The sequence below is a fragment of the Gavia stellata genome, chromosome 15 (genome assembly GCF_030936135.1).
Source record: "Gavia stellata isolate bGavSte3 chromosome 15, bGavSte3.hap2, whole genome shotgun sequence".
Lineage (NCBI taxonomy): Eukaryota > Metazoa > Chordata > Aves > Gaviiformes > Gaviidae > Gavia > Gavia stellata.
In genome coordinates this window covers 2,342,801-2,366,557 of record NC_082608.1, presented here as the reverse complement: position 1 = coordinate 2,366,557, position 23,757 = coordinate 2,342,801, and the positions used below count along the sequence as shown (strand labels likewise).

At 43.7% G+C, this 23,757-nt stretch overlaps 1 protein-coding gene across 1 annotated transcript; it reads left to right on the top strand.

The window, feature by feature from the left end:
- Positions 1-1,967: 1,967 nt before the first annotated feature.
- Positions 1,968-23,155, top strand: RFWD3 (ring finger and WD repeat domain 3). Its single transcript, XM_009807057.2, has 12 exons — positions 1,968-2,350; positions 3,741-3,976; positions 5,765-5,865; positions 5,967-6,164; positions 8,986-9,077; positions 11,227-11,341; positions 16,461-16,689; positions 17,881-18,031; positions 20,257-20,433; positions 21,054-21,268; positions 21,521-21,738; positions 22,371-23,155. Exons 1-12 carry the CDS (start codon positions 1,968-1,970, stop codon positions 22,512-22,514), a joined length of 2,259 nt encoding a protein of 752 aa, XP_009805359.2. The 3' UTR covers positions 22,515-23,155.
- Positions 23,156-23,757: the final 602 nt, after the last annotated feature.

The following is a 23,757-nucleotide window of genomic DNA, read 5'->3' as shown; positions in this document are numbered from 1 at the left end:
TAAAAGCATGCTTGTGGAGCGTGAGCTTAACTTTGGGTGGTGTTTGGGTCTTTTTTGGTTCGCTTTATGTTAAAGCAGGTGCAGCGTAATAACTCCTGGAGATGTAGAGCGGGGCCTGGGTTTGCCTGAGCAGCGCGGAGTGCTGTGCGGTGAGGAGGCCCTCTGCAAGGTCGAGCTGGTGGTTAGTACTGCAGAGGCTGAAGCTGCCTGCTGCCCTGCTTCTCAAACTCCGTCCTGTGACAGCACTCTGGTTTTTCTCGTCTGGGCCCAAGAAGCTCGTTTATGGAGACCTTCCATCTGCGGGCTCCTCCAGTGACTGCCGGGTGGCCAGCTGGCTGTCTGGAGGAAGCGCTGACCTTTGCTCCTTTCAGGAAGATGCCAATATTTAATAGTGAAAATGCCGATATTAATGTGGTTTTATTTTTTTAGGGGTTACACAGGGCTAGTTAACCCACAATGTGTGTGGTATTTTTAAGTCTCACAATTTATGGGGAAAATAAAGGGTCTGTTGTGCTAATAGATAGCAATTTTATCATGAATATGAGTTTAGTGCTAGAGAAGCAGTACTTGATCATTGAATATTACTATATCTTGACTGTATGACTGTTCTGGTGGGAGGTGGCACTTAACATCTATTTTTGGCCTAACTTAGGCTGAATTGGTAATTAGGATAAAAATTATAAAATGATTCATAAGTTAGAATTTCTTAAAAGGTCTCTAAAAATATTTGAGCATTAGTACCTCCCCCTAGTAATTCTCATATACATTTTCTTGTTATTCTTCATACTAAAAGCAGCCTTTGCTCTGTTTGCACAGCACCTAGCCTAATAAGTTTTGGTGTGTGCTTTGGGCTCTTAAGGAATGCTAAAGGTCTACAATTCCCAAGGCCTTTGAGGTTTATGATTGCCTAAGTATTTTTTGAGAATGTGAATGACCTTCAGCAGCTTGCAGAATTTAATCCACGCCACCCTGCAAAAGAAGGATGATTTTTTTGGGGGGCATGCTTATTTATTCAGTTAATGAAATAATCTTGAACTTTTTTTATATGACTGCCTGTAGAATGGGGTGACTAAATGCTCTAATTAGGTGGCTGACAGCTGCATAATAATTAGCACAGACTGTTGCCTACTCTGTTTTTCTTCCAAACCTAAGGCAGTACTTCTAATTCGGAGGTAACCTGACATCTTTATCCTAAAGATGTTTGCAGAGCAACTATCCTTAAATAATATATGTGAGGTTTTACTGCAGATTCACAGTTATCTAGTCTGAGGCTGGATATGGATCTACAAATGCTGGTGCTGCAGGTAACTTGCTACCTATAATGTCTCAGGCGTGGGTTCTGCTGTGATACCCTTTTGCGTTGGCATGGTGTTGGTGGATATAAAGGACCTGAAAGGCCTGTTAAGTGAGCTGTGGGTAAGGGTCGCAGTGATCTGTTAGCATAATGGAATTTTCTTTGAAGAAACTTGAAAATAAACCCACCTCCTGAGAGCAATGTGACGGACAAAGACCTGCGTTGTAAAGCTTGTTTCTGGCTGTAGTTGCGGGTGTTAGTGCAGTGCTGCTCACCATGGAGAGTCTCTAGAATATTGCCAAACTCTGTTTTCCAAGATCCACATGAATTTACTGGCAAGTTAAAGACGCCAGCAAGAAATCCTTAACATTCCATATTTGTCCAAAGGCTTACTTAAGTCAATTTTTGCAATGTGCCTTTGGTGCTAGCTGCTGTTGAGCAAAAGACATCGAGTCCAGGACTCTGAGAGGGTGCTGCTTGCTATCCCAGCTCACCTACCTGTATTGACTTGAGACGGTTTAGCTCTGCTGCAAAAGGACGAATTGTCTCTCAAGTCTGAATTCTAAAGGCTTTTGTAGTCACTGACTGCTGCACCTGATTCTTGCCACTGTCAGGCTAGAAGAAGGGTGCAGACTTGCAAATAAATACCAATTTTCTTCAACTCTTTGCAGAAATGGCTCAAGAAGAGATGGAAGTTGATCTCCAGCCAGTGGCTGGTTACTCTGTAGAGAGCCTCAGGACACTTCCCACAGAGCCCTCTGGTCACGCAGCGCTGTCATCCCGTGCTGCAGCGCTTGGTGAAGGAGGAGGCAGCGTTACAGTTCTTCCTGCTGATGATGCTGTTGTCACACCAAACACTGGTACAACAAGGGAAACAGCTGCTGAGCCTGACCCACAGTTGAGTCCTGCCTCGGCTCTCGACGGACTGCAAAGGCTACAAGGGGCATTTGATCCGTATCGGCCATTGCCTGTGCCACAGGTCACGCAGCGTCCGCAAATGAGGAGAGCTCGCAGGCAACAGAGAGTCGGTGGTTCCCAGAGGACAATCAGTGCCAGGTAAAGCAGAGATGAAACTGGGTCTGAACTGCGCCCTTATCGAGTCTAGCATCAGTTTAAAACTGCCTTGCTTCCTGGCTTATAGAGCCCAGCTCAGTCCCGGCGCGTGGTTGTGGCCAAATTCTGGGCAGCTCACGTACCTTTTTAAGCTCAAGAACGGCACAGCTCGCTCTGACCTCTTCTGGCAGGATCTTTGCTCTTGTTAAGTGAATCCCCCCATTCCTTATGTTGGCAGCGGTGTTGTTGATTCGTGAGCCCTTCTAAGCTTTCCATCTTGCTTGCGGAGCTTCTGCTCACACTGTTCCCTCCGCTCTGCCAGATTCCTGTTGGTGCTTCCTGCAGCAGTGCTGACTCTTGGTGGTTCCAGCCAGTATTTAGCTCAGTGGAGCTTGTGTGCTGTTTTGCATTTCACCTTTGATTTGGGGACTGCCTGATTAAGTTTTCTGGTGATGATTGCTGCAGAAACTTTTGCAAACATGCAAATGTATTTTTTTTCTGTAGGGCATTTTTTGTTACCTCCAGGCAAAGGAAAAAATAGTCTGTGTTTTAATACCATTTGTGATGGGTTTAAAGGGTAATGAGTGGGGATGTTCTCCAGCCAGAAAGAAATCCCCATTTCTGGTTTGTTTGATTTTTGTCTCATCTTTGTAGCTTTTGTAAATGTCAAGGGTGAAATTATAATTAACTGGAGCATTGCCTTTGAATTCAGTGAGACCAAGTACTCCTCTCCTCCCAGATGATTAAACATAACTGTACTGTTTGCCTTTGGATTGCATGTGAAGGTCACTGTAGTTCTCGGGGCTAGAAGGCAACCCGAAAAACTTCCCTTTTGAATCTGAAGGATAATTGAGATGATAGCTGAACTGATGGGGGGGGCGAGGGGAGGATGTTTCTATCCAGGGATGAAGTTCCAGTAGAAAATAAGAGGGCAAGTAGAAAGACTAGGCACCAAGCAGTCAATGGAATGGGACTCTGATGCAAGCTGTGTGCATCTGATGTTACCAGGGCTATGGGAACCAGGTCTGAGTTCGGGTTGGAGGTATTGATTAGGAGTTCCTTAGGCTACCAGTGAACAATACTTATGTCTTTGCTTTTCTTCTCTCCACTACCACTCCACCCCAAAAGAAGACAATATCATTGTTGTAACAAGAAGATTTTCTTTGAGGTGAGAAAATGAATGGCTGCTGGATGATACTGTTGATTGTTCATAAAGTGGGCAGTTGTATGGGATCGCCCCTCTATCAGAGAAGGTCTTTCTTGATAACTTTGATATCTCCCTATTGCAGTCAGAGCCTAGGAATTTTACCGCAAACAAGCATGGAGAAACATTCTGAGTCTGCAGCTTACCTGAAATAACTGTGGCTTTTCTTTCTTGCTTTTCTGGACTCAGGGCAGCACTGGACAGTTACTTTCAAGTCAGCAGGACCCAAGAGCCAGCTACAGGACCAGTTTCGCATCGGGAGCCCTCACATATTGCGAGGGACAACCAGGAACACAGCTCAGATGAAATAATAGAAGTGAGCGACTCTGAGAGCAGCACTTCTGCTGAGGAGGAGGAAGTGGTGGAGGCTGCAGCACCGCTGTTACCGTCAGCCCAGGAGACACCTCTGGCAGCTGGCTTAGGAGGTTTGTGCTGTCTTTGAGCTGTGTAGAGACTTATTTGAGAAACTCATCTTGCTGTTTCAAAACTCAGTGGGGAAATCCTTCCAAGCCTAGCAACAGACGGTGCTGAGAGATCATGATGCCCACAGCTGACAGGAGCAGGTTGCTACCGCGAGGCTTTCTGGCAAGCAGTTCTAAGAGCAGTAGCAGCAATGGGTGATTGCTACTGTAATGTTAAATACAATCTTTTTGCTACTTGCAGGCTGCTGCTTATAAGTAATCCTGGAAATATTCAGAATAACTTCAAGTTTAGTACTTAGAACACTTCCTTTGTTTATATATTATCAAGCAATATTACTGAAGACATCCAGTCACATCTCTGGAGATCAGCAGTGCTTTCAGTTTTCAGAGAAGGATCTGATGCAGTATTTTTTTAATTATTTGGGATTTCAGTCTGCTTCAGTTTTGAGTTTTCTTTTTATTCCTGTAACTTCTTATGACGGTTAGCTGAGGAGGTAGAGATACTTGGGACAGTGGCCTTTTTGTTTGTCTTTTTCTTTCCTCGGCTTTTTATGGCTTGCAATCCTTTATCCAGACTTGTGTTCACAGGCTGCCACATGCTTCAGAAACATGGTTTGTGATGAACATACGCAGTTTATGTAAGGGTGACAAATAGTTAAGTTGCTAATCAAGGTTATTGATGCCCGGAGAATATGAGAACAAGATTTTTTTAGGTTTTTTTTTTTTTACTTCAGTCTCTAAGGAATGTCCTCATGCTTCACTCTCTGCCCTTAGTTTTGTTTTTGATTGACCAGCCCACCTTGACACCTTTTCTGAGGGTACATCTACAAGGTGTCTTTTGAACAGATTCATTCCACTTGCTCTGAGCTAGTCTTACATGTGACAGGAGCTCAAGCTGTTAAGTGCTGTCTAATATTATGTGAACATATGCTCTCTGTTGGGTTTTCTGGAATTCCCTTGTCCTTTTTGCTTATATAAGCCACTGGTTCCTGTTCAGCCCAGAACCACAGAGGCTGAAAACTTTATTGACCTTAGCTAGGTTTAGGTGGTGCCTTTCCACTGGAGTGAGAATGTCTGCCTCAAATACTAAATGTGACTAATAACTCTTTTGTTTTGTCAGGAGATGTGGGAGACAGTGATTTCTGCTCCTTTTTTTAGTATGCTAGTGGTGGTAATCCAAATGTAGCATTTCTGTGTGCCCGTGCTTCAACAGAAGGGCTAACAGAGGCCCACCATGAAAGCATACGGCCCAGCAGAATTGATAGTTTGGATAACTACCAGCTGGAAACTGCTTAAGTCAGGGTGAATGGACAGATAGCATATGGTAAATGCTTTCTTGGCACATGAAATGTGCATGCTTAGATCCCTTGGCAAAATAATGTCTTCATATTGGTGTCTGTCTTTCTCCGGGCATAATGATGCGGGGTGGTATCCTTAAATCAGCCTAACTATAGACCTGTAGGCAGATATGTTTCTTTCCAGCAGGTCAGAAAATCCTGATAACAATTGCTGTCTTTAAAAAACCTCTGCTTTTTCACTGAATGTGCTGAAATTCTGCTGCTTTCTATAAAATAAAGCATAAAGTTCTTCAGCACTACCACTGGTGAATAGAAGGGCTTACTGAAGTTCAGGCAGTTTGTGTGTATCCAGGACACTGATCTGAAGCTTTGTATGTAACCTGTGCCGTTGTTGCACTGCTTGCCTTATGCCCTGATGATTTCGGAGCAAGTCAGGAGAACTCCTTTCCCCCCTGTTGTGTATTAATGTTCATTTAAGCACGGCTTTCTTTAGTTTCCAGTCCGGTCCGAGGGGAGCCACCTCAAGCTTTGTCTCAAGCTTCTGCAGAACATGGAAATCATGAAGATGAAGAGGCTGAAGTCCAGCAAAAGCAGGTAAGGTGCCCTAACTGCTTTTGGAGGCAGATTAAATATAGTAAATGCTGCATTTGTCTAAAGCTGTGTGATTTTTTTTTTTTATTTATTTTTAATCCTAGAGAACTCCACTAAAGAAACTGGAACCATCAGTTCCTGCTGCACCGCTGGATGAGGAGGAAGGGGATACCTGTGCCATCTGCTTTGAGCAGTGGACCAATGCTGGGGACCACCGTCTCTCAGCATTGCGGTGTGGACACCTCTTTGGTTACACCTGCATTGAAAGGTGGCTCAAGGGACAGGCAGGAAAGTGCCCCCAGGTAAAATGGACATTTATGTGCACTGGAAAGGACTTGCTATCGGGTAACTTCTGCTGCAGGCGTGAGCACCTGTTGCAGCTGCTTGCTGCATGAAGAATCCACCTTTGCCTGCTGTCAGAAATCAGAAAATCACCATTATTTTGATGTAACTAGGCCCGAACAACTAGTACTGCTTTAAAGGGAGGATTCTGACTTGGATTTTTTCCTCCTGAAGTAGAGCATTTGTGAGCAGCAACTCAGAAGTTTGAGAGTTCAAGTGCTAAACCTGTAATTGGTTTCAGAACTCTGCACTGTGGTCCTGGAGTGTGGGAATGGCAGACAGATTCCTAGAAGCAATCAACTAAGTGTAAAGAATATGTTATTGGACAAGAAACCTGTTTGAGAACTGTTTTCAGTTGGTTAATCTTCTGTTTTGAATTTGTGGTGGGTTGACCTTGGCTGGATGCCAGGTGCCACCAAGTTGCTCTATCAATCCCCTCCTCAGCAGGACACAGGGAGAGAAAATAAGGAAGAAAAAAAAAAACCTCATGGGTCAAGATAAAGGCAGTTTAATACAGCAAAAGCAAAGGCTGTATGTGGAAGCTAAGGAAAATAAAAGATTTATTCTCTGCTTCCCATCAGCAGGTGATGTGCAGCCACTTCCTGAGAAGCAGAGCTTTGGAATGCTTAGTGGTTGCTCTGAAAGAAAAATGTAATAACGAATGCCTCCCCTTCCTCCTCCTTTCTCTTAGCTTTTATTGCTGAGCAGGCGTCGTATGGGATGGAACATCCCTTTGGTCAGTCTGGGTCAGCTGTCCTGGCTGTGTCCCCTCCAAGATCTTGCCCACCCCAGCCCACCGGTGAGGGGGGAGTGTCGGAGAGACAGCCCGGATGCTGTGCGAGCACTGCTCAGCAGTACCCAAACCACTGGTGCCTTATTGACACCTTCCAGCTACCAGTACCAAGCACAGCACTATGAGGGCTGCTGTGGGGAAAATGAACTCCATCTCAGTCAGACCCAATATAGAATGGTGTCTGATTTTGCAGCCTTTAAGCAGATCGGGTTGTTTAGGTAGCTTGCAGAGGGTGAACTGAGAAACGAGTTGCATCCTTTAAGGTCCGTTTGCAAGTGGTAGATCTGCTTTTTAAGGTGCTCTTTTCAGTTTTGTTTCTGTGGGTAATACTGATCTCTTTCGATTAGGTCTATACTTCTCTGTGGTGTGCTTCCATTCCTTACTCCTTTTCTCTAGAAAGGAATGTTGACAAAAAATAGGTCAATGAGTACCTCGTAAATAGGATTCTGTTCTGCCGCTTTCCAAGTTGGTGGCTAGAAGCCCAGGATTTCTTTGGCTTTGTCATTTTGAGAGCTTCCATAGTCTTGACTTTGTGCAGGATTCCCTCCTCTCAAGAAGAAACTTCCTGTTGATGTGTACTGTTATTTAAACCTAAAGAATCACTGTTGCCATAGCAAAGGCCCAAACCTTATTTTTCATATCACTGTCAATTCTGTGTAAGCTTTTCTTTACCCACTGCAGGCCCAGACAGAATTCTCGGAGACCTTCCCGGCATCTTTGCTCTTTGGAATTTTGTAACTGCTTTCTTCTTGAACCCTAACAACTTGTGAGGGGTGCTTGCTCCCTCTTTTTCTTCCAGTGATATAATTACTGAAAATTTCCTGGGATAACTTCTCGATCTGGAGAGAACCTTGCAGCTAAATTATCTTCCCTTCGTTTTCGGTTGCTGTCCTTTGTGACTGGGCATTCTCTAAGCGAATAGCACAGAGCTGCTGTGTGTGGTGCTCTGTATACTAAGTGGCTTGAGTGCAAGTTACTGTGAAATTGCAGCATTCCTGATCCTGCCAGTGGCAGCTGCTGGCTGCCAGGAAAGCCTGCTTAGCCACTTACTGCTCTGCAAGGCAGTTCTTTACCGAGGGAAGGTTGTCTGATCTGAAACTGTTGCCCATGATATCTTCATGCTACTAAATAATAGAGAAGTCTGCATTTTAAGTGCACATAGTAATTTAATGTTCAGTGGAGGGTACTTGATCTGAGTATTCACTGCCCCTTTTCTGATCAACAAAGTGTATTTGCATAACAGTAAGCTTGAAGGTGCCGTAATTTCTTCCAAGTCCCAATTCAGGGGGAGGTATTATCCCTTCTTTTTAAGGTGAATCTATTTTAAGGTGAATCTAAAGTACCAAATGGTCACAGCCAGGCGCACAAAATTATTGAAATATCCGACTCCCCGTGTATCACTGAAATCAGTGGGATGTCAGTGTTTCCTACTGACACTGTAATGATTTTATGGATTTGGGCCTATAGGATTTGATCAAAGGAATATAGGACGTAAATAACAGAATTGGGAGTATACTCAGGGGTTCTCAAATCCTTGTCTGTTGGTCAAGCAGCCAGTCTTGATGTTTTCAAAATAGAAGTTGAGCTGGTGTTTTGGTTTAGATCTTTTTTCCTCCCCCCTTTGTCTGAATTTCTTTCTTTTTTTTTTTTTTTTTGGGTCCCTGCGACTTACCTGACCATGCTGCGTTGCTGATGCTTTAGCAGAACAAATTTAGTGGGAAGCAAGGAGGTGAATTATTAAAGGTGCAATAGGATACACGACCTGAACTGTTGTTGTAGCCCTGATTAGAGCTCTGGTGTCCGTATGAGGGAGTGTCTTGCAAACGCGCTGTAGTATGTTTGTGGTTTTGTGGACTTGTTTTCAAGTAGACAACCCCTCCCTTCAAAGCTATTAGGATTTTTTCAAAAGAATGCCTAGCAGCTTGTACAGATGCATAGTTTGGACAGTTAAATTCTTGTAGATGAGCTGAACTTGTCTTTTATTTCAGTGCAATAAGAAAGCGAAACGTTCTGACATTGTGATCCTGTATGCTCGCACTTTGAAAGCGCTGGATACCAGTGAACAGGAACGCATGAAAAGGTACGGAGTCTCCACGTAAAGATATGACCTCACTGACTGCTTGCCATTGAAAGCTGCATTCTGGCTTTGACTTCATGCTTTAAATTCCTGTATTGTCTAAAGCAATTTGTGCATTCCCTTGGGGATTATCATGAGTGTGGCTGCCTTAACAAACCAAGGCCTTGCTGGGTTGCGTGCGTCTTACCTGGAAGGAGAATTTTCTTTTGGAAACAGAATTCTTAAGTTTGCGCTTTGTGGCACTGAAATAGCAAAAGCTCTCTTGTGCCGTGTCCTGAAATGTTATCACAGGAGAACATGCGGAGTTGTTGCCAAAAAGCTGTATATTGCTAATTCATCATTAGATGAGAAAAACGAGGCATAGTTAGAAATGCAAGGGGAGTGAATAGCTGACCTTTTCTGCCATCTTTTCTGCATGCGTTAAACAGTAATCTCTCATATGAATCACTTTCCATCTTGCTTTGTCAAACTCTTCATGTAGCTTTACTTGCAAAAGGTCAGCAAGCATTACTATGACTCTGCTTCCCCCTCCAACTTAAATGTAGGCTTTTTATTGAAAAAAGGAAAAGCAGGTATGAAAATAGGGACTAATTTCTTTTCAGTAAGATGCTGGCACAGATACTATTCTGAAATTAAAAGGCTGCAGATATCTTGTTCTCCTGAACCTTGTAGTGAACAGAATTTATTTGGGGTCTTCTTCACATGTCTCTAACTACACTGCTGTTCTGTCAATGCAGTCTTTCAACAGAAACCTCGCTATCCTGGTAATTATTAAACAGAAATGATTGAGGAGTAACTGTCACGAAGGGAAAATATCTCTTCTGTCCAGATTGCCACTGCCTGATGGTGTTTGAACTGTACCTTTAGAAGGATCATGCTCCTTTTACTAGATCAACACCGCAAAACAAATGATAAGTAAGATTTTTTTCAAAAGCACAGAAGGCATTTGGGTGTTTAAATCTTGTTATCTCTCATGGAGAGGTAGTTGTCCAAGTGCTGCTTGTGTCTCAGTCTCGCTGCAGCCCTTCCCCACTTGCCCTGCACCTCCTCTGCCTCCTGTGTCTGTGGCAGGCAGGCAGCAATGACTGCCTGTCAGTCCAGTGAAGTTGCTGGCAGCAGCTGCTTTGTGGCACACAGCCATGAGCGGAGGACAAATGTGAACACTGCATGCATCAATATTGTTTGCACATAGCCTTGAATTAAGTTTAAGATCATGGGGTTTGTTCTTCACATTCAAAAAAGCCAGCCTTCAGGCTCTGGGTACTTGTGTAAAGAATGTGTTTGCGATGGTTAAATAAAGCATTTCACCTCTTTCTTCTGCAGATAAAAAATTGCGTGAAGACACTATAGGGAAATGACATAATTCTGTGCTTGGTAAACACGCAAGGCTAGGTCTGTATATATAATAAGTAAGAAGGCACTTAGGCGAGCTAGAGCTCCCTGCACCTGAACTACTGAAATAACTGGAATATTGCAGCTTTTGAAGTGCAGAATGCAGTGGTCAACACTGTAGACCAAACGTGCAGATAATTTTAAGCAATAGTGGTGTTTCTTCCCCCTCTAACTATTTCTTCGTATGTAAAGCATATATGAAAGAGAAATTGAAGTATGTTATCAAAACTACTGCTGCTAAATTGTGTGTATGCACTTTTAGGCTCAAGGTGAGGTAGTAAGTATGGCTTCTATATGGGCATTCACAGAGAATTTATCTGTATCTGTCTATTTCTGATACAGCTATATTTTCCTGAAATACAAAATTAGTTACTGGTAGTAGGAACAAGCTTGAAGGCCTTGCTGTATTACTGACATGCTGTATTACATGGATGTTGATGGTATCGAATTTGCTAAACTGTTTCTGTAGGAAAAAAACCTCACGCTCCTCTCCTAAATTAGCACATTTGGAGAGGGTGAGCAAGAAAGGCTGTTGTTTCTATGGAACAATACTTGAGTGAGTCATTAAGTACAGTTGCATAACCGAGAACATCTCGAGGTGAATGCACTGGATGAGTGTGGTACCAGATTTTCTGTTACTTTTGAATTTAACTGAATAGGACCTGTGTTGGGATGAAGCCTGGGGATAGGAGTAGACAGCCCAGAGACACATCCTAGGTGGTACCTAGTCCTAAGGCTTGGTTTTCTCTCACTCCTCCAGCTCTTTAGAAAAGGAGCAGGTGTTGCGGAGACAGGCGGAGCTGGAATCTGCACAGAGCCGTCTCCAGTTGCAGGTTTTGACAGACGAATGCAGCAAACTCCGCAAGCAAGTTCAGGTGAGTCTCACGCTACCAATACACAGAGGATTCCCTTTCTCTTCAACCTGTCTTTTGCATAATCCCTTAGAGGAGAGAAGACAGGCTTCTGGTTTTAATAAGCAGCAAGATTTAGTAAACTCCGTTGGTGAATCATCACGAGTATCCTAAACATCTCAGCTGACATATTCATGTATACGACATGTGCTTCTAAGACTTAATCAAAATTGCAAGTACAGCTTAACAGTGGAGTTTTTTGGCTGCTGATGTTGCAGGTTCCTCCTCAGGTTTTGCGGTGCTTGGCAGGGCCTAGTAATACAGCACCAAACTTGTTCTCCTCATATTCCTCTTAGTGGCTTCAAAATAAGCTTTGAAAGTCTCTATAGTAAACCTGTAATGGGTCCTATTATCACTAGTTAGTCATGAGCCTTTGAAAAATAGTTTATGAAGAGGTATAGCTATTTGCAAAAGCAAAAGAAAACAACGAGAACACCCAAATTTTTTGGTGAAGGTCAGTCAACGTTCTCCTTAAGCACCATCTGGTACCACGAGACTTGGCCTGTCATTAGGGTAGGCGGTATGCACAGGCCGAACAGCTGCTAAGAGGCACCTCTGTCCCCTTAAAATACAAATTACTGAAAATAAATGACTGGTTGCTAAAGGACTGCTTCTTTTCCTGCTCATGCAATACTGCGATATTTTGTAACCCATCACAGCTACTTTTGCAGGATTCCTATAAATTGTGGACTTTGCTGGTGCTTCCAGCTGAATTATCTGGCACCTTCCACCAGTGCTAGGTTTTCCAGTAGCCTGTTTCACAGCTAGTTTGCTACTTCTTTTGTTGTATGAAGTAGATGATATCGAATCTCTCACTGTCTAGTAACTTGCTTAATTTAATGCTTTTTTTACTTCCGGATTTCTTTTATAGCCTTGGCTATTCATGTCTGTACATTAAGCAATGTCCTCTTTGCTGAAGTCTTCCTGTCTGACGTAAGATAAGGCTTTATAAATTGCTTGCTTAAATTCCTGCATGAAGCTGTATGCTCATCAGAGCTAATGAGAAAATTGGTTCACTTTAAACTTTGCCTTCAAGAAAATGTGAATAAGATAAAACTGCAGGTTTATAATATCTTCCTGCAATTCTTTTGGTGTTAAATGATAGAGTATCCAGTCTAACTGAATTGAAGTCGCATGTTATAAAGATTAAGCACCCTGTGTGCTTTAAGCTCTGTTTCAGTATTTATACTGCATTCATCACTGTCTTGTAGTGGATAATGTGAATGCTGGAAGCAATTTTAAGGTTCTTGTTTATACTATGAATAAACTGAAAGTAAAACAATTTTCTGGGGAGCAGAAAATCAGCAGGAAGTCCGGAATAAGTCTCTAAGTTGTTTGATCATATTTTGAGCATATGCCTAATGAGTTCCTTATCTTACGAGAGGTCATCTAGTAAAGCAACTACTTGCATAGAATCATTTAGGTTGGAAGGGACCCTAGTTGAGTAACTTCAGCACTGGGTTGGGTTGCTCAGGGTACTGTCATGCCAGATGTTGAGTGTATGCAAGCAGATTGCACAGCCTCCCTGGGCACCCCGTTGTTTGACTGTCCTCACTGAGAACTTTTTTTCCCTAACATCTAATCTGCATTTGCCTTGTTACATCTTGAGTCTGTTGCCCTGGTCCTTTCAGCAAGCAATGTTACTGATGGCACAAGAAAACGTGTTTAATTGGCATACAAAGCTGTAAGTCAACATAGAAAACAAAGTCCTGTGGGATTACAAAAGAAACATGTAAAATGTCTGTATACTCAGAGGGACATTCCATATGGCAAAGTTCAGTTGCACAGAACTTCACTGGAATAGTTATGATGTTCATTGCTTGCATACAAACCTTGGTGTCTGAAGTCTTACAGAAAGCAAATGCCATCGGTTTCCCCCCCAAAAGTCATTGTGTGAACCCTTTTTTGTCGCTAATGCGCTTGAGAGCTGTGCCTCATCAGCAGTCATGTCACTAGTTATGACCTTTTTTTTAGGTTTGTATGCATTTTTCCCTGCTCTTGTCCATTAACAGTCTTGTCCATTGTACTTTGTTATTGAAGTATTTAAGATGATTGAGGCTAGAAAAGGGATGTCTTTTGAGTCTTTAGCTGTATGAAAAGGTATGAGGAATGGAACTTGAAGTTGAGGGGAGAGGGTGGGTAGCTAACTAAGACTCTGGAAGAAAGCTCTCAACAGTGTCGTTTCTATATGTAAACCTGCAGTATGTGCTGTGCTGAGCTATATGCTGCATACGGTATGGCAGGTTCAGACTTGCACTTTGGAAGCAGGGCTACTGAAGCCTTACTTTTGCCTAAAGTTTTTTCCTTTGTGAGCACAAAGAACTTGGGAATCAGATGTAAGCTACTGCAGTACTGCCCCTGAATCTGCCAAAATTTTAAATAAAAGTTAGCTAACAATAAGCAAACCATCTCTGGCTTCTGACATTAATGCCACTGATCAACTGGGGTAGGACATTCATTTCTGCAAGTGGGAAAGAGTAGCTGTGTTAGCGTATGGAACAGTAAAGGGAGGACTGGCAGGGAAATGACAGCATGCTGCTGTAGAGAAGAAAGTGGGTGTAATTGTGAGCCTTACAGAGGTCAGTTTATATTGCTCAATGTGTTGGAAAAGCTTTTTTTTAAACAGTATTTTTAGAGCATCCAAAAAGAATTGGACAGCAAAATATCAATAAAAAATTGCGTACCTAACACTTTTAGAAGAATTTTAGGCTAATGGTTTTATTGCGCAAGTATCTTTCCTCTTCATGATCTTTGTGTTCACTTCCAGTTGATGTCTGGGGAAGATCTATAAGGAATAAGAAAAAGCTGGTATTTCATTCAGCTGTTACTTATAGTGAGGCCGATTTAAAAACGCTGTGTGTCCCTTTGACTGAGTTTGAACCTGAACCAAAGGAATGCCTGTAGCGCTGCAACGCAGCTTGAGGTTGCACAGTCGTGTGTTTATCTCTATTAAATGCAAGGCCGGTGCTGTGTGGCGCAAGACAGCAGGCATGACTTATGTAAGAGGTCTGTGGGAGCACAGCCAGGGAGTGACAGTCATCTGATAACTGCCTTTGTTTTAAAGCTTCATATCAACTATTGAGACTGTAACCTAATACTCAAAAGAAAACTGTTCTGAATTTCTTGTAGCTGGTGGTTTTCCTTTCCTATTAATTGCGCTCTCCTGCTTCTACTTCTCATGCCTACTCCTTAGGAAGACTCCTGCTGTATATCCTCTTCTTTCCCCAACCTGTGTGACTCTGTTCATTCAAGCTGAAATCTAGGAGGCAGTCATAGTGTGTGCAGAGAGATGAGCATGCCCTCGAGGCCCTTAGTCAGCACCAGGCATCAGGAAAACTCTGCAAACATCTTAAAGGAAGGTATAGGCTTACCTTACCGGAATAGTGTTCTTTTGAGCATAGTTAGTGGAATTTGTTCTGCAGTGCAACATTTTTAGTCACCATGGTAATGTGTCTGCAGTAAGACTTCCTGATTCTGCTGGGTTTGTCCATTGTGTTTAAATGTAAGCATTGTACTCATAGTCTTTGTGCCTTTTAATTGCCTGGTTCCCTTTTTAATACCTTGTGTAAAAGTTGAGTGTTGAGTGCAGGTGACAAGGAGAGTTTTGTAAACTCCCCAGAGCAACAAATAATTTTAATCTCTTCTGATCCTCAGTGGTGGTGGTATCCTCCTGCCTTTTAGAAATAATGAGTTTATTAAGTTTTTGATTAAAAGTCACTTTCTTCTAAGTTACCTCTGTTTTCACTGACTGCTTACTCTAAGCCCGAAGCTACAGCTTCCATCGTAAGCATCCTGGCACACCCCACACCTCCTCTTCCTCCCCAGGTTGTTTTGTCTTTGCTTGCTCTAATGGCATCATCTTGAGTCTTCGGCTTTGATTATTTTTTTTTTTTATTAATTCCCTTGGGGAATTTGCAATGAGTTTGATGCAAACCAGATCAGACCTCTGTAAAATATCAGAATTGCTTTCCTCTTGAGCAGTTTCTAAAAGTTATAGGTCTTGATGATAACTATTAATGTAGAGCTTGATCTTTGATCTTGCCTCTTTGAGAACAGCTGCCTTTGCTTAGACATGAGTTAAGTGGTAGTGGCTGGTTCAATATTGAAACTAGCTTGCAATCTACTAATATATTCATAATATCACTCTTGTGGCCCTTAATTGTTTAAAAATTACATAGTATTTGAAGCATAATCTATGTTGCTCAGACAACGGAAAGCAAGTAGCGATTTTCTTAATATATACACTCCCTTTAATATCCCTGGGGTTCTCTACTGTCTGGTTTTGCCCTTGCACCTTACAGCAAGGTGGTCAACATGCTTTTTTGGGGGACGTTTTTAGTTGACTCACAATATGCCAGTGCCACTACTCGCACACCCACCTCACCCCTGATGATGTCTGTGGAAAGAGGAATTCTAGGAATACTTTGTTGCTGATGGAAGCTGTCCTTAGCCACATCTCTGCTAAGCATCCTTGAGCATTCTTTGGTTGAGGTGGAAGAAGAGAGGGGAGGAGGTGGCGGAAAACAAGGCTGGAGCTCTTGAGAGTTGTGTCGTTCCTGGAATCTGCTGCCCGGGGTTTACGAGAACAGGGTCATCTTCATTAAATAGACTGACTTGTTTCCTGCAACGCCCTTTATGTTGAAACTTGGGCTTTTATTTTTTTATGGGGTATTCTGGAAATTATGGAAAATGGTTCTAATTGACTTTCTCTTGTGGTTTAGCTGCATGTACTACTTGGCAGTTCGTTCTCTTCTAAACAGCATTGATCTGGTAATAATTGTTATTGGCTTTTATGTGTTGCCCAAGAGTCCTCTCTCTCACAGGGTCTAATACATACAATAACAGACTTCGAGTACATTCTGCCAGAACTTGAATAGCATTTGAATGCTTTTGTTGCTCACTGTCATAGTCAGTGAGCAAATCCAGCATTTGGAAATCCAGCATTTCAGGAACAGTGTGGAAATTGGGCCATAATATCCCTGTTTATCTGAGAACAAGTGCAGCTGGAGCATCTGGAACAGACAGGACAGTAGGTTACATTGCCAGTGATGCATTAAAGCTCTTTGGGTCTTTTTCTTTGCAGGAGCTGAAGGCTCTGGTGGCCCAGCACAATGTGAGTGCTTCTCAGCAACCTGGCAGCTCCCGCACCTGCCTCCCAGGCAGCCTCCCCTCCAGCCAAAGCCAGCGCAAGTACCACTTGGAAAAGGTTTTTGTGGTGTCTCAGACTGGGAACTGCAGAGTAATGGCATACTGTGACTCGCTGAGTTGTCTTGTGGTATCACAGCCTTCTCCACAGTCTACTTTTATTCCTGGTAATTAAGCAAGTCAAGATTTGGGGGTTCATAGGTGAAAGTTAAATGTGTTTTGTGCTTGCTTCCTGCTCCCCCCTTCTCTGCTTGACCTTTGCCATGGGCCTTGTAAACTGGGAAGACTCACAGACTCCCTGTAGTTCTTCTGGCCCCTGCATTGGTAACTTCTGCCTAGCGAGGTAGCTTGTTTTCCCCCATTACTTCTGCGGCAGAATCCTAGCAGAGGGTCCCTGGCTCTTCTGCTGAAGTCCACAGGAAGGTAAAAGTTGTGTCTGGTACTCCTTGCAAAGGTGGGCCTTCTGAAAGAACAAGGGACCAGCACACTAGGGCATGTGGAGAAGCTTCCAGCGCTTGCGTGAGAAACATTGCTCCCCAAGTTGTAGGTGGATTGATCCACATGCAGCTGATTTGTCAACACTCTTTAAAAAAAAAAAAAAAAAAAAAAAAAAAAAAGGCAAAAAACTTTGAATATGAATTATAGGATCACTGTTTTCCAGTGAGGAAATAGGGAGCCAAGAAGTCATGGGCAGCCCAGTTTCTGTCTCGCTGTTACAGCCAGGGGGAAGTGACCTGACGTCTGGACCAGCGCCAACTTGCTTTTTCAATGAACTACATGTAGCGTTTGGAGTCTGAGAGAGTTTATTTGCAAAGTGCTTCAACGCTTTCTGAATTACGAAGCTTACTTTATTTGGTTAATGGTTTGGAGGTTAATGTGCCTTATCTAGGCATAACAAAATTGTTTTCTGCATTCAGCTGACCTTATTTTTCCGGCTTCTGGAGCCAGGGAATGAATCTCTGAATGGAGGCTTTGTGGTGACTCTTGTAGAACACAGGTTAAGTTCACCTGTAACCATTCTTTGCAGTGATGCTTGTTCTCTTAAATAGCCATGTAATCATACTGTGTGTGTTTTTTATCTAGGCAAGAATGTCTTTGAAGAAACTGGCTAAAGAGCAGCAGGCTCTTGTAACAACAACTGTAACACTGATCCTGAGTTAGCTCTTGCTGGCCAGGATCCTTAAGGATTTAGCCCTGTTGCTATTTGAACTAAAGAACAATTTGTGGCAGTTCTTACGCATAACAGCAAATAACTTCTACATGTTCATCCCACCACAGGCTTCAGTACAGACGTTGTAGTTCTGACATAGAATTGCTATTGCTTCGCAATAACCTGCTTTATCCTTCTTCTGTGACAGGTTGTGGTGTTAAGATGATGAGCGTGGCCAACCTGAAGAGCAGTCAGTACATCCCTATCCATACTAAACAGATTCGGGGACTGGCTTTCGGCAGTCGAGCAGACGGCTTGCTGCTCTCTGCTGCTCTGGACAACACTCTCAAACTTACCAGGTGAGCCCTGCTGGGGGGAGCAACCTGTCCCAGCGCAGTCTTGCTATGTGCAAGAGACTGGGTTGGATGTTGTTTGGTCTCACTCCAAATATCTTGCAGCGCTTGCTATTCTGCTTTCCAAAAGATGCTGCTAAGATGAGATCAGGTCTGCATATGTTCTTCCTGAACATGGGAACTAACAGAGGGAAAGACTTGTTCTTGCTTTCACATTCTTTAGGTGGAGGTGTTATGGAGCTGCCTGTCCCTGACACTTTTCCCGTGGAAAATTCAGTGAAAACCAAGTGATTCAACCCGGCTTGGCCAAGTTGTGTTGAGAACAAATGTAGCATGATGTATAGATGTGAAATTTACTGTCTGCTTGGTTTTCTGTTACTGCAGGGAAATGTGGAGTGTGGGAACTTGTATGGCCTAAAACAGAAACAAGGGGTCTTTGGGTTGGGCATTGTCTTCCCTGCCCAAATGATGGCTTCTCTGACTTTAAACTTCTTGCAGTGCATGGACTTAATCTGTGATATGAAATGCGTAAACAGCATTGTTGAGCACATGCTAGTGGAACATGGGTTTTCTAGAGCTAGCAGAGACTTAAAGCAGCAGGTTGGAGACTAATTACACAGAAGCTGAGAGAAAAATGTGTCCAGTCCTGGTAGAATTTACAGCCTATGAGTGTATTTTCTTGCTACTCTGTGCTGCTCTCCAATCTTAAGCTTAAGCTGCTTCAAAACTTTGTTGGCTGACTGATTCTTACTGACTTATAGTAGAATCTTTATGCACATCTGTCTGTCAGTTAGTATAGGGTTAGGCAGGATATGTGGCTGTTATATGACTGATTAGTCCCAATTCTTTCCCACGAGTGAAACAATGAAGAGAATTTAATCCTGCAACAATAATGTAAAGAATGTTGCTTTCCTGTTACCATGTTGAAATGTTTGCTGGACTAGTTAAAAGTAAATAAAACTGTCTGTCTCTGATGCAAAAGTCAGTATGTCAGATTTCTAACTGATGAGGTTGGTATTATTTTCATGGTTTAATCTGGAGAGTGGCTTCTCGTTGCAGTATCTGCTCAGACACTTGACTCCCATATCTGTCTGCTTGGCTGCATCGGAGCTTGTGATCCTCTTGCTTTCGTGCTTGATCCCAGAATGTCTTGGAGTTCTTGCTTCAGCAGCATCTTCATACTTCTTTCAGTCTCCCTCTGAAAGAAAAGTTCCCCTTTGGTCATCTTTCTTCTCTAGTTACTGATTTCATAGTCATCCTACCAAAAGGAGTTCTCCAAGATGTCCTTAAGTCTCCTGTTCTGGCTCGCAAGTGTTTAAAATAGCACCGTGACTTTGGGGTTTTTTCCCTGTTGTTTTGAATCGGTCACTGTTCTGATGACTCCCTGTTAGTTTTCCCCAGCCAGGTTTGTCTTTGTGGTTGTTCCCCTTATACTTACCTGGGAGCAATTACTTGCTTCTCTGGAGTTCTGAGCATAATCACCTTCCCTGGGGAGAAACCCATGTGTTAGAAAGGGTATCTAGAGTGAGTTTGGTATGGGAAGTGCTGTCTTCTGCCTCACGCTGTTGTTAGTGCGCTGAGCCTATGTCGACAATGCTGCCCTTTGCAAATACGCTCTAAACTGACACCAACTTCACCTGCTATCCTGGCTTGTGCCCCCCTGTGTACTCCCCTCTTCTTCCTTCTGCAAATTGAGTTTCTGAAGGATTAACACTATAAATGTGCTTTTAACTGCCTTTACCCCACTCGCTGTCTCACTCTTGCTTAAACTGGATTCTTTTGAGGCATAAGCACTGTTCCTCTCGTGTAAAAAGAGGGAAATAATTAATGAGAGATGTAGTCTGAAGAGATGAGCCCTGTGATCTCAGGAATATGCAATATTATGGGATTACACTAGAGTCACTTCTCCTAATTGTTTCCAGAAAAGTAACATAGCTTTTTCTTTCCAGTAAGGCAGCTGAGACCCTGCTCTCAGATTTCCTTTCCCAGTCTTCAAAGATTGGCCTGGAAGAATCATAAATCATTTGACAATATCCAAGTGATTATTCTGTCTAGAGTTTCCAGATTAATGTCTGGAGTAAAGGAGGAGTTAATTCAGAATTCAATCTAAAGAGAGATGCTTCTGTCTAAAGACTTTAAAAAGCCAGATTTGCTTACCTTAATTATGCTATTTTCTCATCAGTAGATGCTTGTGCAACGGGCCAACACTTTCCTTTGCTTTTTTTCTGCAGCTTGGCAACGAATACTGTGGTGCAGACATACAACGCTGGCCGTCCTGTCTGGAGCTGCTGCTGGTGTCTCGATGATACAAACTACATCTATGCTGGGTTGGTCAATGGCTCTATCATGATATATGATTTGAGAGACACAAACTCTCATGTCCAGGAACTAGTCCCTCAGAAGTCCAGGTATGGCATAAGGATTTTTCATTCCTTGCAACTTCACTAATATACATGAAGCTAAACATAGCTTCTTCCGTAAATCACGCAGCAATTGTAATAGTTTAAATTGTTTTATGTGAATCCCTTGTTCAAAAATTCAAATTTAGCACAGATGTGAGAAGTCTCTCATAAGGTTGCATGGTATATGTATAACTTAGTACAAGTGCTTGGCACCTGCATCTTTTTAAGGCACACAGTGGTCAGAAATGGACCCACCACTGCAGCCGAAGCAGGAGAACTGAATTTGTTTTGGAGCTGGGTTTAGTATTTCATTTGGAAAGAACAAATTAGAGAGGTGTGAGATGCTATTATTCCATCTCTTCTACTTGGGGAGTGAAATGCTGATTTACACCCATCTGATGTGTGCTGTCTGATGCTTCTTTAAAGCGTAGCACTCAGTAATTAAGTTGAATTTCATTTATTTTTGACAAACCTATTGGGGTTCCTTGCTAGAAGGACCATTTTGTAGCCTGCTTAGACCCTTCCTGTGCAGTGTGGTTGGAGAGACTGGAGCTCTGAAGCGGCGAGGCAGAACTGCCGGCATGGCTGCAGCTGGCAGCACTGCCTCTTGCCAATCATGCTTTCAGGTGCCCCATGGTATCGCTGTCCTATCTGCCCCGGATGGCCTCAGTGTCGCTGCCTTGCGGTGGAATATTAGCTGGGACCTTGGAAGGAGCCTGCTTTTGGGAACAGAAAGCTGGCAACTCCTACCGGCCTCATCACCTGCCGCTGGAACCTGGAGGATGCATTGATATTCAAACAGAGATCAGCACACGGCACTGCCTCGCGACATACAGGCCTAGTACGTAATGGTGTGCATCTGCAACGTGCTTTTCATTGCCTGCTGTTTGAGTTCAACAGCAGCTTTGGTGCTGAGGGCACAGCAGAAACGTAGTACCTGCCCTAGCCAGAGCAATGAGCATCTGCACATAGATGAGAACTGGGTGAGGGCAAAAGGAGGCAGCTGCAGGGTGGTGTTGCTTGTATTCCTACAGTTAAAGCTTGTCTGCAATTAAACTTTCCAAAGGTTACCTTTTTTGTTTCTGCCACGCAGGTAAAAATAACCCATGTGTGCGTTGTGTCATGATGGAACTGACCTGCAGCCAACTGGCAGAGGCCTCTGAAGACGTGGTGTGTTCTTCTAACCTGGTTCAGACTTTCAGTGCTGGGCCCACCTGCAAGTTGCTGACTAAGAACGCCATTTTTCAGAGCCCGGAGGAGGATGGCAGCGTCTTTGTGTGTGCTGGTGATGAGGCATCGAATTCTGCCCTGGTATCTCTTGTTCCTTTCAGTGTGGTGGAGGGTTTTGTAATTCTTAGGAGGGAAGCCTTATCAGTGTGTTTTGGTGGGAATTGTCTTGTCACACACATCATCCTGTGCCGGTTGGTCTGTTGTACTTGCTATAGCAGGTGTAACTTTCTGATAGTGCAGGACACTCAATATCAGCCAAGGCCTGTGGTCCACATCCATCGAAAGGGACGCAGGCAGCGAGCCCCTGTTGTCTGCCAGAGGAATGTAGTTGGTCACACTGGCCCAACTGGGCACTGTAAGTGGTGTAACGGACTTGGTGAGATAGCTGATGTGGTAAGCGCTGTGAGGGATGGATGCAGGCTCTTGAGGAATGACAGGGAAGATGAGGAGAAGAGTTACCCTTTATATGAAAAAGCAGCTCAGATGCAGAGGATCAACAGGCTGCGGGAGAGCTCACGAGTCATGGTTGGAGGGGAGAGCAGTCAGGGTGATGTCCTGCAGCGAGTCTGTTTAAAGACCATCCAAGCAGGGTGTGAAAGTAGAGAAATGGATCCTGTAAGTAACTTGAGGAAAGCCTTTTCCTTAGAAAGAGGAAGCTCTGTTTTGGATGGGAGGGGAGAATCCTGCAGTCTTTGACCTTGTCTCTCCCACAGCTATGGGATGCTGGAAGTGGCTCCTTGCTGCAGAAGCTGCAGGCTGACCTGCCTGTGCTGGATATCTGCCCATTGGAAGTGAACCAAACCCACCTCCTGGCTACTCTGACTGAGAAGATGGTGAAGATCTACAAGTGGCAGTGAGAGTGGTCCCTACGCCTGCCACAGAGGGGCTTTCCAAACATGCTGCTGACTAACCCTACACATCCGCGCAGTCCCAGACTGCTGTCCTGCACGTGCTGCTTACAGGAGACAGGAACCACTGCAGCACCTTTCTGGCAGTAGGCAGGAACTGGGATGTGCTGGTGCCTGGAGCAATTCCCTTCTTCCTCCATCTTCCTTTTTAGGTCTGCCCTTATTTCTTCTTTGGTCAATTTTCTTCAGACAAACTGCAGGCTGCCTCAGCACAGCAATAATTCTTGGACTGTCTCCAGCGTGCAGTGCTGCCCTTTTTTCCAGTGTGAATACAGCACAGGGACTTGCAAATCTCTTCCTCTAAGAGGAATGTGAAGACCTGAGACTCCTGCTGCACTTTCTTGTGGAGTCCTGCTGTGATTACCTGGTGATGGAAAGGAGGCAATATTGGCATCTCGCTAGCATTGCTGATACTCAGTGTAAAAGCAAGTTTAGGGAACATACTCCCATGTTCTTTTGAAGGTCTAGGGTCAGTTGACAGTTATTCCCTGATGAGGACAGTTCCTGTTTTCTGGCCGTGGAGAGAACAGGCTTGGAAAATCTACAGAGAACCTTTTTCTTTTGTGTTGTTTGTTTTTTTTTTTTTAACACGAGCACATAATTTGCACTGTAATTCCTTAATTCTCCCCTCCCCCATTTCCTTCCCCTTCTCTCTTCCCTGTTTCACCCGCAAGCAAACTTGGAGAGTTTGGTTGTGGAAAATGAAACTAGAGCAGTACAGGTAAAGAGGAGGAGATGAGTCTTGTACTGTTGGCTGCTGAAGTCCACGGTGTCCTTCCTTCAAGACAGCACTGAAACAGACAGTACCTTGGAGGAGAATGCTGGCTGCTTTATTTTAGTTGGGGTTTTTTTTCCCCTTTGAGGAATTGGTGGAAACTCAGGGATTTCATCAGCTTGCTTTCATTGACCTCTTGCCTTCCTCAAATCATAGCTGCCACCTCACCAGCCAGTCACAGACAGCTTCCAGGTGGATTTGCGTGCAAGTGTGCTGCAGACTCGCTGTTTTATGTAAATCTGAGCCCATTGGGTGGGTTCACAGGTCAGGGGCTGTGCGCTGGCCAGGTGGGCTCTTAGTGCCCTTACCATAAATATGCTGCGGGGTGTGAGAACATTTATCTCCAGGTCAGATCATGACAGAGGACTTGGGTTTCATTTTATGTTTAACGAAAGCAAGCTTGCAAGGATGGTGGAA